Genomic DNA, 13,319 nt, shown 5'->3' with positions numbered 1-13,319 from the left:
AAAACTGGAGGAAGTGAAGTGTTTTAGATATCTGGGAGTGGATTTGGCAGCGGATGGAACCATGGAAGCAGAAGTGAATCATAGGGTGGGAGAGGGCGCAAAAGTTCTGGGAGTGCTGAAGAATGTGTGGAAGTTGAGAACATTACCTCAGAAAGCAAAAATGGGTATGTTTGAAGGGATAGTGGTTCCAACAATGTTATATGGTTGCAAGGCGTGGGCTATAGATAGAGTTGTGTGGAGGAGGGTGGATATACTGGAAATGAGATGTTTGAGGACGTTATGTGGTGTGAGGTGGTTTGATCGAGTAAGTAATAATAAGGTAAGAGAGATGTGTGGTAATAAAAAGAGTGTGGTTGAGAGAGCAGAAGAGGGTGTTTTGAAATGGTTTGGTCACAAGGAGAGAATGAGTGAGGAAAGATTTACCAAGAGGATACATGTGTCAGAGGTGGAGGGAATGAGAAGTGGGAGACCAAATTGGAGGTGGAAGGATGAGTGAAAATGATTTTGAGTGATTAGGGCCTGAACATGCAGGAGGGTGAAAGGCATGCAAGGAATAGAGTGAATTGGAATGATGTGGTATACCAGGGTCAACGTGCTGTCAATGGATTGAACCAGGGTGTGTGAAGCGTCTGGGATAAACCATGGCAAGTTCTGTGGGGCCTGGATGTGGAAAAGGGAGCTGTGGTTTCAGTGCATTATACATGACAGCTAGAGACTGAGTGTGAACGAATGTGGCCTTTGTTGTCTTTTCCTAGAGCTAACTCGTGCACATATAATTTACCAGGAATACTCAACAAACTTATACCTCTATAATTTGAGCACTCATTTCTATCCCCTTTGCCTTTGTACAATGACACTATGCAAGCATTCCACCAATCCTCAGGCACCTTACCATGAGTCATTCATACATTAAATAACCTTACCAACCAGTCAACAATACACTCACCCCCATTTTTAATAAATTCCACTGCAATACCATCTAAACCCGCTGCCTTGCAGGCTTTCATCTTCCGCAAAGCTTTTACTACCTCTTCTCTGTTTACCAAATCATTCTCCCTAACCCTCTCACTTTGCACACCACTTCAACCAAAACACCCTATATCTGCCACTCTATCATCAAACACATTCAACAAACCTTCAAAATACTCACTCCATCTACTTCTCACATCACCACTACTTTTTATCACCTCCCCATTAGCCCCCTTCACTGAAGTTCCCATTTGCTCCCTTGTCTTACGCACTTTATTTACCTCCTTTCAAAACATCTTTTTATTCTCCCTAAAATTTAATGATATTCTCTCACCCCAACTCTCATTTGCCCTCTTTTTCACCTCTTGCACCTTTCTCTTGACCTCCTGCCTCTTTCTTTTATACATCTCCCACTCATTTGCATCATTTCCCTGCAAAAATCATCCAAATGCCTCTCTCTTCTCTTTCACTAATACTCTTACTTCTTCATCCCACCACTCACTACCCTTTCTAATCTGCCCACCTCCCACGCTTCTCATGCCACAAGCATCTTTTGCGCAAGCCATCACTGCTTCCCTAAATACATCCCATTCCTCCCCCACTCCCCTTACCTCCTTTGTTCTCACCTTTTTCCATCCTGTACTCAGTCTCTCCTGGTACTTCCTCACACAAGTCTCCTTCCCAAGCTCACTTACTCTCACCACTCTCCTCACCCCAACATTCTCTCTTCTTTTCTGAAATCCTCTACAAATCTTCACCTTCGCCTCCACAAGACCATGATCAGACATCCCTCCAGTTGCACCTCTCAACACATTAACATCCAAAAGTCTCTCTTTCACGTGCCTATCAATCAACATGTAATCCAATAACGCTCTCTGGCCATCTCACCTACTTACATACGTATACTTAGGTATCTCTCTTTCTAAACCAGGTATTCCCAATCACCAGTCCTTTTTCAGCACATAAATCTACAAGCTCTTCACCATTTCCATTTACAACACTGGACATCACATGTACACTAATTATTCCCTCAATTGCCACATTACTCACTTTGCATTCAAATCACCCATCACTATAACCTGGTCTCGTGCATCAAAACTACTAACACACTCACTCAGCTGCTCCCAAAACACTTGCCTCTCATGATCTTTCTTCTCATGCCCAGGTGCATATGCACCAATAATCACCCATCTCTCTCCATCAACTTTCAGTTTTACGCATATCAATCTAGAGTTTACTTTCTTACACTCTATCACATACTCCCACCAACCCTGTTTCAGGAGTAGTGCTACTCCTTCCCTTGCTCTTGTCCTCTCACTAATCCCTGACTTTACTCCCAAGACATTCCCAAACCACTCTTCCCCTTTACTCTTGAGCTTCGTTTCACTCTGAGACAAAACATCCAGGTTCCTTTCCACAAACATACTACCTATCTCTCCTTTTTTCTCATCCTGGTTACATCCAAACACATTTAGACACCCCAATCTGAGCCTTCAAGGAGGATGAGCACTCCCCGCATGACTCCTTCTTCTGTTTCCCCTTTTAGAAAGTCAAAATACAAGGAGGGGAGTGTTGTAATTTAATCAATATACACACATATATACATACATATTACATGACAGCTAGAGACTGAGTGTAAACGAATGTGGCCTTTGTTGTCTTTTCCTAGCACTACCTCACACACGAGGGGGAGGGGGTTTTTATTTCATGTGTGGCGGGGTGGCGATGGGAATGAATAAAGGCAGACAGTATGAATTATGTACATGTGTATATATGTTTATGTCTGTGTGTGTATATATATGTATACGTTGAGATGTATAGATATGTATACTTGCGTGTGTGGACGTGTATGTATATACATGTACATGTGGGTGGGGTGGGCCATTCTTTCGTTTGTTTCCTTGTGCTACCTCGCTAACGCAGGAGACAGCGACAAAGCAAAATAAATAAATAAAATAAACATATATACACATACACATTCATACTTGCCTTCATTCATTCCTGACACCACCTCGCCCCACAAAAAACAGCACAAATTCATGAAGGAAAAGAAAAAAATAACATGTACATTCTCTTTTTTCCCCCCCACATCCCATTGCCACCTGGAAAGAGGCAAAGAAAGGCCACATCCACTCACATCCATATGAGCTATCATGTGTAATGCACCAAAACCACAGCTACCTATCCACATCCTGACCCCACAGACCTTTCCATAGTTTGCTCAAGATGCTTCAAATTACCTGGTTCAGTCCACCAACAGCTCATTGACCCCAGTTTACCACATTTTCAAATCAAACTATTCTGTGCATGCCTTTCACTCTCCTGCATGTTTAGGCCCGAATTGCTCAAAAACTTATTCCCTTCATCCTACCATCTCCAATATGGTCTCCCAGTGCTACATGTTCCCCACTTCTGACACATGCACCCTCTTTGTCAACCTTTCCTCACTCATTCTCTCCATATGTCTGAACCATTTCAACCCACCCTCTTCTGCTCTCTCAAACACACCCTTTTAACTTCCACACCTCACTTGCCCTGTCATTACTTAATGAACTGCCTCCCATCATAAATACTGTCTTCAAACATTTCATTTCCGTTACATCCACCAACCTCCACACAACCCTTTTTATTAGCCCATGCCTTGCACCCATATAATATTGTTGTCACTTTTGTGACATCCAAGCAAAAAAAAAATTTTTTTCAGGAAAGGCTTCTAAGACAGCAGTTCTAAGGAATAACTTGCAGGTATGAAAAACCCCTAACCTAAAATATTAATATTCTGGGATGAACATTCATGCAAAACCATGGCATTCATGACATACATATGGCAAGATCATGGCATTCATGACATACATATGAATACAAAAGTTAAAAAAATATTTTGATGTATATACCTGGATAACTAGCTGCCTTTAGTCAACTGATTCTCTTTAAATTCAGTTGTAATTTAAAACTAAATAAGTTGCAGAATACCCACCTTTTGGTCTTTTGGTATAGGTACAGAGAGACAGCAAAATTCATCAAACTTGACTGATACTTTATTGCATTCATGGCATCGTAGGGTTGATTTGAACTGACCCTTAAAGAGGTCATCAATGATGGAGTCATTGCGCATCTTATGTAGTTTCCACGATTCATCTGCAGCCTTTTTGTCTTGCCAACCATCAAGATCAGGAGGTTCTGCCATGTATGGTTTTTTCTTGATACGATTCAAGTCCTAAAATCATAAAAATAATAAAACTTAGGTGAGATGAAGCTAACATATTGTCTGAAGACAATCAGGTATGTCTCCACTGCCTTATGAATGAACATCTTTGCCACAAAAATGGACGTGTTAGCCTTGGTTAAGAAATGAACAATGAGGGCAGAGAGAAAAATTATGGACAATCTAAAAAGAAAAAAAAAATGTGAGAGAGAAACTACATGCACCTAATCCACTGTTTATACATGGAAATGGAGTCTATGGTAATATACAGATACATAAACTTTGCAAATTCATTCATTCTTGTCTCAGTATGATATATACAGAGCAATGTATACATTCTCAATGATATATGATGGATTAAGTATGTAAAGCCTACCTGGCAATACACACATACACATCCTCAACGCATGCCCACAGTTCAATATTACAGTAAAACGAATTTCCACCCTCTTATAAGTGCTTCTGAATCTTTCATTTTGATAATTCATTCACTGAAACTACTGACTCTACTCAAACCACTTCTAAACAAAAAATATACTGTTCTATCCAATCTCACATCATTGCTCTGGCATCCTCATCAGAAAAGTCTCTGACTCATATTGATTCTCTCATGGTACCAATCCCTCTCTCTTTTACAATGACCAACATGGCATAACAAAAACATACCCCAACAGAGGCCAAATCAAAGGAAAGAAGAATATAAAAGAAAAAGAATATACAAGTTAATCAAGGTTCTACACGTTTGAGCTCTAAGAGATGGAAGGTCATAGGAATATGAACAAATGCAAGGAGGAAGAGAATACCACAGCTAAGCTATTCAAGGGAAGAAGGAGGTATTATACTAATAATCCTTGAGTAACTGGTCTCCACGCAGATGCTGTGGAAAGCAACAGCCAAGCACATGCCTCGTGTCCCACTTTGGGGAAAGGGACATGTGCAGAAAGGCCATGAGAACAGCAGCCAAAACAACACCTATATAACAGAGAAAGCAGCAACATTACAGTGAGCAGAAAAGAATGTTGACGAGGTAATGCCATTAGAATTAATGATACAAAAGGCTTTTCAGTCCACTCTGGCAAACAAAGAGGGAGATTAGCTATCCCAGATGCATGAACAGTGCTCCATACTTGAGTGAATAAAACCATTACAGATATGAAATAGCTATGCACAAGAAAAATTAATACAGTATCTGTACAACACCCCTGACTTTTGGGAAACAGACATTGTAATATCGCTTAAGTGGGGTTCTAAGAAAGACTGAGTGGATATGGTTATGCCCATCATGTCCATATCATTACAGGGATGAAATGATGTTATTGCAAGGCTGAAGTGGGGTGTTGTAATATGAACTGAGGTAAAAGAAAGGTTCTTTGATACAAATACAGGAAGAAATACATTTTAACAATATAACTTCTAACTTTTTAACTTTCTAAAATGGGAAACAGAAGAAGGAGTCATGCGGGGAGTGCTCATCCTCCTCGAAGGCTCAGATTGGGGTGCCTAAATGTGTGTGGATGTAACCAAGATTTGAAAAAAGGAGAGATAGGTAGTATGTTTGAGGAAAGGAACCTGGATGTTTTGGCTCTGAGTGAAACGAAGCTCAAGGGTAAAGGGGAAGAGTGGTTTGGGAATGTCTTGGGAGTAAAGTCAGGGGTTAGTGAGAGGACAAGAGCAAGGGAAGGAGTAGCACTACTCCTGAAACAGGAGTTGTGGGAGTATGTGATAGAATGTAAGAAAGTAAATTCTCGATTAATATGGGTAAAACTGAAAGTTGATGGAGAGAGATGGGTGATTATTGGTGCATATGCACCTGGGCATGAGAAGAAAGATCATGAGAGGCAAGTGTTTTGGGAAAAGCTGAATGAGTGTGTTAGTGGTTTTGATGCACGAGACCGGGTTATAGTGTTGGGTGATTTGAATGCAAAGGTGAGTAATGTGGCAGTTGAGGGAATAATTGGTATACATGGGGTGTTCAGTGTTGTAAATGGAAATGGTGAAGAGCTTGTAGATTTATGTGCTGAAAAAGGACTGATGATTGGGAATACCTGGTTTAAAAGCGAGATATACATAAGTATACTTATGTAAGTAGGAGAGATGGCCAGAGAGCGTTATTGGATTACGTGTTAATTGACAGGCGCACGAAAGAGAGACTTTTGGATGTTAATGTGCTGAGAGGTGCAACTGGAGGGATGTCTGATCATTATCTTGTGGAGGCTAAGGTGAAGATTTGTAAGGGTTTTCAGAAAAGAAGAGTGAATGTTGGGGTGAAGAGGGTGGTGAGAGTAAGTGAGCTTGGGAAGGAGACTTGTGTGAGGAAGTACCAGGAGAGACTGAGTACAGAATGGAAAAAGGTGAGAACAATGGAAGTAAGGGGAGTGGGGGAGGAATGGGATGTATTTGGGGAATCAGTGATGGCTTGCGCAAAAGATGCTTGTGGCATGAGAAGAGTGGGAGGTGGGTTGATTAGAAAGGGTAGTGAGTGGTGGGATGAAGAAGTAAGAGTATTAGTGAAAGAGAAGAGAGAGGCATTTGGACGATTTTTGCAGGGAAAAAATGCAATTGAGTGGGAGACGTATAAAAGAAAGAGACAGGAGGTCAAGAGAAAGGTGCAAGAGGTGAAAAAAAGGGCAAATGAGAGTTGGGGTGAGAGAGTATCATTAAATTTTAGGGAGAATAAAAAGATGTTCTGGAAGGAGGTAAATAAAGTGCGTAAGACAAGGGAGCAAATGGGAACTTCAGTGAAGGGCGCAAATGGGGAGGTGATAACAAGTAGTGGTGATGTGAGAAGGAGATGGAGTGAGTATTTTGAAGGTTTGTTGAATGTGTTTGATGATAGAGTGGCAGATATAGGGTGTTTTGGTCGAGGTGGTGTGCAAAGTGCGAGGGTTACGGAAAATGATTTGGTAAACAGAGAAAAGGTAGTAAAAGCTTTGCGGAAGATGAAAGCCGGCAAGGCAGCAGGTTTGGATGGTATTGCAGTGGAATTTATTAAAAAAGGGGGTGACTGTATTGTTGACTAGTTGGTAAGGTTATTTAATGTATGTATGACTCATTGTGAGGTGCCTGAGGATTGGCGGAATGCGTGCATAGTGCCACTGTACAAAGGCAAAGGGGATAAGAGTGAGTGCTCAAATTACAGAGGTATAAGTTTGTTGAGTATTCCTGGCAAATTATATGGGAGGGTATTGATTGAGAGGGTGAAGGCATGTACAGAGCATCAGATTGGGGAAGAGCAGTGTGGTTTCAGAAGTGGTAGAGGATGTGTGGATCAGGTGTTTGCTCTGAAGAATGTATGTGAGAAATACTTAGAAAAGCAAATGGATTTGCATGTAGCATTTATGGATCTGGAGAAGGCATATGATAAGAGTTGATAGAGATGCTCTGTGAAGGTATTAAGAATATATGGTGTGGGAGGCAAGTTGTTAGAAGCAGTGAAAAGTTTTTATCGAGGATGTAAGGCATGTGTACGTGTAGGAAGAGAGGAAAGTGATTGGTTCTCAGTGAATGTAGGTTTGCGGCAGGGGTGTGTGATGTCTCCATGGTTGTTTAATTTGTTTATGGATGGGGTTGTTAGGGAGGTGACTGCAAGAGTTTTGGAAAGAGGGGCAAGTATGAAGTCTGTTGGGGATGAGAGAGCTTGGGAAGTGAGTCAGTTGTTGTTCGCTGATGATACAGCACTGGTGGCTGATTCATGTGAGAAACTGCAGAAGCTGGTGACTGAGTTTGGTAAAGTGTGTGAAAGAAGAAAGTTAAGAGTAAATGTGAATAAGAGCAAGGTTATTAGGTACAGTAGGGTTGAGGGTCAAGTCAATTGGGAGGAGAGTTTGAATGGAGAAAAACTGGAGGAAGTGAAGTGCTTTAGATATCTGGGAGTGGATCTGGCAGCGGATGGAACCATGGAAGCGGAAGTGGATCATAGGGTGGGGGAGGGGGCGAAAATTCTGGGAGCCTTGAAGAATGTGTGGAAGTTGAGAACATTATCTCGGAAAGCAAAAATGGGTATGTTTGAAGGAATAGTGGTTCCAACAATGTTGTATGGTTGCGAGGCGTGGACTATGGATAGAGTTGTGCGCAGGAGGATGGATGTGCTGGAAATGAGATGTTTGAGGACAATGTGTGGTGTGAGGTGGTTTGATCGAGTAAGTAACGTAAGGGTAAGAGATGTGTGGAAATAAAAAGAGCGTGGTTGAGAGAGCAGAAGAGGGTGTTTTGAAATGGTTTGGTCACATGGAGAGAATGAGTGAGGAAAGATTGACCAAGAGGATATATGTGTCGGAGGTGGAGGGAACGAGGAGAAGAGGGAGACCAAATTGGAGGTGGAAAGATGGAGTGAAAAAGATTTTGTGTGATCGGGGCCTGAACATGCAGGAGGGTGAAAGGAGGGCAAGGAATAGAGTGAATTGGAGCGATGTGGTATACCGGGGTTGACGTGCTGTCAGTGGATTGAATCAAGGCATGTGAAGCGTCTGGGGTAAACCATGGAAAGCTGTGTAGATATGTATATTTGCCTGTGGGGACGTGTATGTATATACATGTGTATGGGGGTGGGTTGGGCCATTTCTTTCGTCTGTTTCCTTGCGCTACCTCGCAAATGCGGGAGACAGCGACAAAGAAAAAAAAGAAAAAAAAAAAAAAAAAAAAAAAAAAAAACTAACTTGGTTAATGTTTCTCTTTTCTGAGACGCTGCAGTCTACCTTTCCTCCTTGTGCCACTGAAAGTATTACCAGTTCTTATATAATTCTATTACATAACCCTAGGACTCTTTTTATGGGGCTCCTGCTGCTTTAGGCAGCACTACCATCAGCAGCAGTAAAATGATGACTTCAATGGAGTGAGAGGTTCTCCAACAAGATTATACTCCTTTTTATCCACTGATAATGATACCATCTTGCCAAAAGTGACATTTCACTCGTTTTTAAATCCCATGTGGGCAGGGTCTAGTAACACTTCAGTCATCATATATATCTTCTTAGCCCATAATCTGCCATGTTTTATATTACCGTACCATTAGCACTGCCATACCATTTTTATTTAATTTTCCAAAAGAGGGAACAGAGAAGGGGGCCAGGTGAAGATATTCCCTCAAAGGCCCAGTCCTCTGTTCTTAACGCTACCTCGCTATCACGGGAAATGGCGAATAGTATGAAAGAAAAGAAAGACCATCCTACAAGACTTTCATCTATGTAAATCTTTAAAGAAATCTTCACACCACATACCTTCTTAAAATTATTTTTCACTCTATCTACAACCCTAATTCCAACTACCCTAGAGCTTTTTATCTTTAATCCATTATCATATCAAAATTAAGTTTCACAACCATCTGAGCTGACAAATGTAATCCTTCATGCAAGCTTCTTACATGTTCTACATTTAAATTTTTTCATTAATCTTACAGAGCAACTAAAATTTTTCAACTAAGACATCACCCTTAATTTCAGCTTTCCCACTATCATCCTTAATAAACTTCATTTTCAAATAACTAGTCCATGAGTTCAAGTTGCACTAGAAAGAAGACATTACAATGTTATCAAACATTATCTTTCAAAAACTAAAGTCTTACTTGCCCTTTCTATTAGCATCTTCCTCCAACATGCATCTATGAAGCAGCTTACCATTCTATCTAACTCCTTTTCAGATCAAATCAATGCTAAACCATAATCTGTATATAGCAAATATGGAAACTTCCATTGTTTCACTATAACTGAGTAGTACTTGATTCACTACACTTTGTTCTTTCTCACCTACAGCCCCATCCTTAAAAACATGAAAACAGGGTTACTTCATAAACTTAAAAATATCACTAAATTTTCTGCAAAACACTCATGCAACCACTTACTCTCATACATACATCACTTTCTATTATAGCTTTTTATATCATTCAAAAGTCTTCCAAACATACAAGATGGAGTCAGAACTTCCTAATCACTTTTCTAGATCCATTCATATACCATATACCTTCTTTATCATATAAATTTTCAACTTCTCTAAATGCAAAAATTTGGTCTACTCTCCTTCTCTTCCTAAACCCTCTTTGTTAACCTACAAATGGTTTCCATATCCTCATAACAAACAAATATGGACATAACATTAATCCCTTTCCTTTCAAACCCTTGCCAGCTACAGTACTTGCAGGACTACAGTCACTTTTATTACCTTTATCTTTAGATAGTCTTTGTCATCATCTGGTTGGCATGTTCATGAACTCTTTTTCCATACTTCCATACACACTCCAGATCTTTAGTTGAGTAACTATAGTTTCACCTTCACTCATCCCCATTTCATTCATCATTTCATCATATTGTCCCCAACTTTTCTACTTTTTATACTTGATAACCATTTCCTGTGTTTGCAAGGTAACGCTTGGAACAGACAAAGAAAGGCCACACTGACTCACGTCCATTCTCTAGCTGTCATGTGTAATGCACCAAAACCACAGCTCCCTATCCACAAGCAGGCCACACAGACCTTTCCAGTTTCCCCTAGTCACTCCATATGCCCAGGCTCAGTCCAGTGACAGCATGTCAACCCCAGTACACCACATTACTCCAATTCACTCTATCCCATGCAGGCCTTTCACACTTGTGCATGCTCAAGCCCCAATCACTCAAAATCTTTTTCACTCCATCCTTCCACCTCCTATCTGGTTCCCCCCTTTTCCTTGTTCCCTCCACTTCTGACACATATATCTCCTTAGTCAACCTCTCCTCACTCATTCTGTTGATATGTCCATATGCTTTTAGCTCATCCTCTTCATCTCTCAGATGCAATCCTTTTATTACCAGATCTCTCTCATACCCTTTTATTATTTATTTGATCAAACCACCTCACACCACATATTGTACTCACAAACATTTAATTTCCAAAGCATACAATCTCCTCTGCACAGCTTCATCTACAATCCAGGCCTTGCATCCTTATAACACTGTCAGAACTTCTATACCTTCAAATGTAACCATTTTTGCACTCCCAGATAATTACCTTTCATTCCAAAAATTTTTCAATGCTTCCAGAACCTTCACTCCCTCACCAACCTTTTAACTCACTTCCACTTCCATTAATCCATTTGCCATTCCATTCTTAAACAATATTGCTCTTCTACCTCCCCCTTCTATACCTTACATTCATTCCAATCTCCCTTTACCTCTCACCCTACTATATCAATATGGGTATCTCTCTTACCATCATTTCCAAACAGTTATTGAAAGAGCTCTTTCCACCTCTAACAAATTTCATCCTTTATCAAACATTCTCCAGGGTTTCTCTATTACACTCTTGCTCCTTACAAATGTCTATCCCTCTACTTTTACTCACCTCCATCTTGCACAGTTTATCTTCCTTTTGGGTCAAACACATCTCTCTCCTGAGATCCTACTTTCTTTCATATTTTCATATACACCATTGTATTTACACTTTAACTTTTAACAAACATTTTACCTCGTGTAAACCGTCCAAGAGCTCAACCATAAATTCTTGAGCATCATGTTGGGCAAAGCCAGAGAACTGGTTGGCTTTCATGGACATCATAGACTTGAGCTTTGTGGGAGCATGGGAAGGAATGGTGCCAGACCACAGCAGTTTCATGAGATTTGCAAATGATACAGCCAGCTTACCCCCCATGCCTAGTGGATTGTCCTTATTAATGTCGTGCTGGATATTAAAATCTGCCAATACAAGTAATTGATGATTAATTATAAACAAATAACTCATTATCAAATACTCAGTAATGCGAAGACCAACAACAGTTATACATGCAAATAGGGCACACATGATGGTAGCTGCAACAATGGTTGCAACAAATCTAAATGATGTACATAACCATTCCCAGCAATGCCTCGCTACTGTTAGGAAACAGCGAAATATCAAAAATTGTATTTGATATATAAAAAATCCACTTTTTAATTCAGGCTTGACTGCCATTTCTCAAGTTAGCAAGGTTGTGCCAGGAACGGACAAAGAAAGGCTGGATTTGCTCACATCTATCCTCAAGCTGTCATGTGTAATGCTTCAAAACCACAGCTCCCTATCCACAATCAGGCCCCACAGGCCTTTCGATGATTTATCCCAGCCGCTTCCCATGCCCTGGTTCAGTCCATTGATAGCACATCAACCCATCAACCCCAGTGCACCATACTGTCCCAATTAACTCTATCCCATGCAAACCAAACATCCTCCTGCATGTTCAGGCTCTGATACTCAAAATCTTTTTCACTCCATCCTTCCATCTCCAATTTTGGTCTCCCCCTTTTCCTTGTTCCCTCCACTTCTGACACATATAACCTCTTTGTTAACTCTCCTCACTCTTTCTCTCCTTATGTCCAAACCATTTCAGCAAACCCTCTTCAGCTCTCTCAACCATATTTATTTCATCACCACATCTCTATTTCTCTCTCTCTCTTACTCCTCAGTCACTTAATTGATCAAACCCCTCACACCACATACTGTATCCAAACATTTCATTATCAAAACATCCACCATCGTATGCAGATCCTCATCAACAACCTATGCCTCATATCTACAGAACATTGTTGGGACTAGTATACCTTTAAACTTACCCATTTTGGCCCTACCAGATAATGATCTCTCTTTTCACACATTCTTCAGTGCTCCCATGATTCCATTTGCTGTTGATCTGCTTCCATGATTCCATTTGCTGTTAAGTCCACTTCTACATATTCAAAAACACTTCACTTCCTCCAATTTTTCTCCATTCAAACTTACCTCCCAATTGACTTGATCCTCAACCCTACTGTACCTAATAACCTTGCTCTTATTCACATTTACTCTTAGCTTTCTTCTTTCACACACTTTACCAAACTCAGTCACCAGCTTCTGCAGTTTCTCACATGAATCAGCCACCAGCGCTGTATCATCAGCGAACAACAACTGACTCACTTCCCAAGCTATCTCATGCACAATAGACTTCATTCTTGCCCCTCCTTCCAAAACTCTTGCATTCAATGATTTAGTAAACAGAGAAGAGGTAGTAAAAGCTTTGCGGAAGATGAAAGCCGGCAAGGCAGCAGGTCTGGATGGTATTGCAGTGGAATTTATTAAAAAGGGGGTGACTGTATTGTTGACTGGTTGGTAAAGTTATTTAATGTATATATGATTCATGGTGAGGTGCCTGAGGATTGGTGGAATGCGT

General features: G+C 40.6%; 1 protein-coding gene across 1 annotated transcript in view; it reads right to left on the bottom strand.

Annotated features, from left to right (window-relative positions):
• Positions 1 to 13,319, bottom strand: part of LOC139756055 (ubiquitin carboxyl-terminal hydrolase 19-like) — a 197,528-nt gene that overhangs the window by 82,715 nt on the left and 101,494 nt on the right. Inside the window, 2 exon segments of the mRNA XM_071675047.1 lie at positions 3,947 to 4,186; positions 11,609 to 11,835. Of these exon segments, the coding sequence (XP_071531148.1) occupies positions 3,947 to 4,186; positions 11,609 to 11,835 (467 nt within the window).

The sequence above is a fragment of the Panulirus ornatus genome, chromosome 2 (assembly GCF_036320965.1).
Source record: "Panulirus ornatus isolate Po-2019 chromosome 2, ASM3632096v1, whole genome shotgun sequence".
Classification (NCBI taxonomy): domain Eukaryota; kingdom Metazoa; phylum Arthropoda; class Malacostraca; order Decapoda; family Palinuridae; genus Panulirus; species Panulirus ornatus.
This window is presented reverse-complemented; position numbering and strand designations above follow the sequence as displayed.